General features: G+C 42.9%; 1 protein-coding gene across 1 annotated transcript; it reads left to right on the top strand.

Moving 5' to 3' along the window:
- Positions 1 to 2,972: 2,972 nt before the first annotated feature.
- Positions 2,973 to 4,647, top strand: LOC124775401 (cuticle protein 18.6-like). Its single transcript, XM_047250235.1, has 2 exons — positions 2,973 to 2,998; positions 4,051 to 4,647. Exons 1-2 carry the CDS (start codon positions 2,987 to 2,989, stop codon positions 4,645 to 4,647), a joined length of 609 nt encoding a protein of 202 aa, XP_047106191.1. The 5' UTR covers positions 2,973 to 2,986.
- Positions 4,648 to 5,080: the final 433 nt, after the last annotated feature.

The raw sequence follows: 5,080 nt of genomic DNA, 5'->3' as shown, positions 1-5,080 counted from the left end.
TTGCTGGTTGTCGTTTCACCGAGGAAAACTGAAGATACACTCAGATACGCATTATACAAGAAAACACGATCATAGGTACTGCTCTGGTCTGTTCAGCTGAAAACGACACGACTGATTTATCCATTGCGAGATACAAATTTCTGGGTTGGTGGCGAAGTATTTTGTAATATGCTTCTAACACAAAGACACATACATAACATTACACCACGAAACGCGTTCTTCATGTGATTGAATTTCGGGAGGAGAATGGAGCTAATGTTGTTTACTGGCTCAACTGGTGTATCAGAGAGGAGCTGCTAGAGTGACACGGTGCTGCTTCTGGAAAGTTTTCGCTATTCTCAATATAATTAAAGAAAGTTCCGGAAATACATAAATAGCTCAGTCCACGAAGATCGATATAGTTGTTCTGTACGTGTGTTGTGTGCTTTTGGAACGAGTAAGGAGGTTTACGAATAAGATAAAATACGTCTGGCCATTTACATACCTGTGTTTCCACCCTAACCTTTGATCTATAGTTAAGCTGAATAAATATAAACGTACTCACAAATTCATTTATGTATTAGAAAAAGTTGTCAGTCAGAAATGATTTCAGTTTGTTTAAAAATGCTTTGTCCATCAGCACATTTAATTCTCACGGGAGGTGACCAGATACGTTTATGGCTGTATACCTCACTTCTTTCTGCACAGGGGTCAAGGTAGACTGGTTTGTATCTAGTGCTATATTTGGGATTACTGTTATTATTTTCAACTTGTGGCTATTTGTTCACAGCAAACTTCATCAAATAACAGATTTATTGTGAGGTCATTGCTGGTATTTCCAATTTTTAGCACAGTTTCCTACATAGGGAACGCGGACATCATCTTCACAGAATGTTTCTGTACAGTGTGTGCATGTATGGGGAATTTCCTGAGAGTGTTATTCTATGTGACAACAGTGAATGTAAATATGCAAAGTAATTCAATATTCTCGTGCTTTTATCATCAAAATCAGTAACTACATTTGGAACAAATATTGATGAACTTAATCATTTAAGATCTGCACTATGTCATTTTCATTTCCAATTGTGATGAATATGGTCACCCAGTAATTCTGAACGTAATGTTCTCTTCACTGTTATTGATGGTGATCTATATGCGAGGACCTACGAGAGTGAATGAACAGTTTTTTTTCTGTTAGGTGATAAGCTATTTACGGAGAACCAATCAATATTTTTCTAAATAATTCATTTACTGCTTTATGTGTTATTGCATTTTATTGCGCTTGAGTATTATGCTTACATCATCAAAAAATAATACTCTCTTTGCTCTACAAGTTAAGGGGAAAGTCAGTTTATATAATAGCATGAACGGGAGGAGACCAAATATTCAGCTATGCAGAACACCAGTGGCAGTCAGAGCAAACTGTGCTGGACTGTGTGATTCTCTGTGACTTGTATTGCCATGCGTCAGCATAACACCCCACAATGGCGTTCTGCATCGCCGCTGATGTGGTGACACCTCATATGGTAAGCACCAAACACGGCTGATGCTAGCTTTTACGGTATGTTTTGTATCCGTATCACCGTAACATCTGTCACAATCTCCGCGGGGAGATTTTAATGTAGATGTAGTCGCTGTGCCTCATGTGATTTCATGGGCTCGAAGATCCCATAAGTTAGAAGAATGATATTGAAAACTATTTTTAGCAATTATTCTTATTGTTGTCGATAACTGACGTCTATGGAAAGTGGAGAAAACCAAAGAAATCAATTAAGGAACAAAAACAAGGCCAAATTTTAATGCGTGATTTTTAGGATAAAGCAGCATAGGAAATCTCCACAAAACTTGAATGTCAAAGGTATTAGCAAATTTGAAAACGGTAGAAGACTCGGAAGAAGAATAGGGAAACTTTAAAAAGAAGCTGTGACAAACATAGCTAATGAGGTCCTGGAGGAGGAAAGGACATATAGAAATCGTAGGGGACTAAGGCTTTGGGCTCAAGAAATGTAAACGGCAGTTAAAGAAAAAACAAGCTTTCAATACCTCGAATGAAAACTATAATGAATATAAATAGAAGAGAAATAATGCGGAACATATAACACGGAAAGTTCAAGCTGGATCATGGGAACATTTTAGTAAAACATGATTTACACGGTGGACAAACAGTCGCTTATAAAATGATGAAAACACTCAGTAGACAAGAAAAGGATCACACAGATTTAAGTAATATAGGAGAGAAGGAAGGGGCATGTCATTATAAAAATTGAGCCATGATGACAGCGTAACCCAGACCTTGACCGAACTAAATGACACAAAAAGCCTGGACGATATTTCTGTGAGAAGACCGACAGGAGAAAGAGGTTTCTAAGAAAGCAGGCACGACGTACAAGAGAAGATCGTAAAAGATAAAAATGAAAGATTTAGGAAATATAAACAAAACAAAAAAGGAAACGAAAGCCAATGGGAGAAAATAGAGGAAACATAGACTGTATGGATGCAGAAAGACTCCCGGTAAAGGCTGTCATTCATAAATGCCCTGGAAGAAGAGCATACAAGAGATGGAGTACTGTAATAGACGATTCGCTTAGTACATGAAGCGAAGAACTCATTTCCTCGTACATGAAATTTCTGATACTGTAATGCCATGCAGCAGAATCTCAACAAGTACTGTTTTTAATTAAAACTAACTGCTACGCTTAATCTGAATTTTTACCGTCTTTTCCAGTTGCCTTGAATACAAAGCAAAACAATTGCTGTACTGTTTAAGCCTTTTATGATTAACGCTATAGCGACTTTGCGTTCTATCCATCAGTCATATTCGCCGCTAACGTTTTGCAATGTGGAAAGCTTAAGCGCGACAAGTGAGACAGGGGTCAGGTTCTTGATCGGTGAATGGCAAAAATTTCTGCGCCACAGGGGGGACCAGGCGGTGCCGGCTGCGGCCTATATAAGCTGTCGCCGGCGGCCCAGCAGGCATACAGTAATCGAACACAGCAGCGGCAGCAACATGGTGTGCAAGGTGAGACAACCGGTAGAGCAGCAGCTCTCTCTCGTGTTTGCCCGGGGTGCGGCGCGAGGATGGGGAATGCGTCACCCGGTCCTCGTGCGTCTGTCTTGAGGAGATATTGATGAGTGGCAGTAATGATGCTTAGTAGTAATGTAGTAGCTTGATGATAGTACCAAATACATGTACTGTAGAGGCAGGGGAAGTTATTGAATTACAATACCAGTAAAGAAATACTCTACATCGTATATTTGAGTTCTCTGCTCAATGCAGCCTTTTTATCGAGAGGTGTTTGTCTGACTCGATGATGGAGTATGAAAGACAGGGAGAGGCTGTGAACCATGTGGATACAGTTTTGCCTAATATTTTCCATACCATAAATTTGGTTATTCGATATTCATTATAATCTATATCATGTTGTACATAAAGAGGCATTCTCATAATCTACTTCCCCTTCATTCACATAGCGAATAAAATATTCCAGTAAAGTAGTGCATTATCAGAGTTCGTGAGATTAATGTATATAAATAGTACCTGTCGAAAGAACAATTGCTGTTAATGTTTGCTTTTCGAGTAAAATCTAAAAAAACGTATGCATTGAAGTACAATAGCAGCATTAGTATAGTCATGGGGGACAATTTTTGTGTCATTGTTCTGGTCGATCTGGACCTCTTCAGCTGGTAAAATGCTCCCACATTTATTTTGCTTCATTAACTGGGAATAACCCATTTAGATGTTTTGCATATTTCCCTGCTCTATTTGTACGCTCGGTAGCTGCACAGCATAATCTGTGCAGAGGTGGAAGCCAAATGGCTAGTCATAATCATGAATTGTTACTTAACAAGTAGAATACAGATTTATAATCAATGTAAACGTTGTAAGATAAAGTGAATTCCACAATTTTCATCAAAGAAGACAGTTCACCAACCGTGCTAACTCTCAATGACATTCGTACAGAGGAGGTTACAGAAATGTGTAAAAATTAGACTGTCATGCCGTTAGAAGACAATACATTCGAAGCTGTAGTGTTCGTAACCATGATAAAACAGTTTTTTATTTCTCGCCAGTTGATCGTCCTGTCCGTGGTGGTGGCCGTGGCAAGCGCCGGCTACCTGGGCGCCCCCGCCGTCTACGCCCCCGGTGCACCTCTGGCAGCCCGCGCCTACGCTGCTCCCGCCTACGCCGCCCCCATCGCTCGTTACGCCGCCCCTGTCGCTAGGGCCTACGCCGCTCCCGTAGCCAGGGCCTACGCCCCAGCTGTCGCCGCCGCCCCCGCCGCCGTCGCTGCCGAGTACGACCCGCACCCCGAGTACAGCTTTGCGTACAACGTGCAGGACGCCCTCACCGGTGACTCCAAGACCCAGCACGAGAGCCGCAGCGGCGACGTCGTCCAGGGCAGCTACAGCCTGGCCGAGCCCGACGGCTCCATCCGCACCGTCGACTACACGGCTGACCCCGTCAACGGCTTCAACGCCGTCGTGCACAAGGAGGCCGGCGCCCACCCCGCCGTCGCCGCCCCCGTCGCCGTCGCCCACGCCCCCGTGGCCGTCGCCGCCCCCGCCAGGGCTTACGCCGCTCCCATTGCCAGGGCTGCCTACGCCGCCCCCATCGCTAGGGCTGCCTACGCCCCCGCCCTGGCCTACGGTGGTGCCTACCACGGTTAAGGACTGACATGGACCAACCAATCTCTCACTCTCATTTTGTACAAATACCTGTACCCATTAATGCACATCAATATATAAGTGTATAATCAATTTTTTCCCATTATTTTGTCTGTACTACCACCATTCCTAGCACAGAAACATTTTGAACGTGAGCATTGAATCATACTTCTTCTAAAAACTATCTTTAATGTTTGAACAAAGGCCCAGTGCGAGGTGTGTGAGAAAAGTAATGAGACTGATTTTTTTATCTACCATAACTGTTTTTTTTTCAGGCATCAGTATTGTCTCTATCAAGGTACTATCCTTTGGCAGTTGAGTCGTTGCTCCCAGTCTTGGTAGCGGTACTGGAAAGCTTCAACTGGTAGGGCCTTTAACATGGCGGTCACATTCCTCTGAATGCTCTCCAGAGTCCCAAAACGATGTCCTGTAAAAG

Source organism: Schistocerca piceifrons, chromosome 2 (assembly GCF_021461385.2).
Source record: "Schistocerca piceifrons isolate TAMUIC-IGC-003096 chromosome 2, iqSchPice1.1, whole genome shotgun sequence".
Classification (NCBI taxonomy): domain Eukaryota; kingdom Metazoa; phylum Arthropoda; class Insecta; order Orthoptera; family Acrididae; genus Schistocerca; species Schistocerca piceifrons.
Note: the sequence above shows the minus strand (reverse complement) of the source record. Positions and strands in the feature narration are given on the sequence as shown.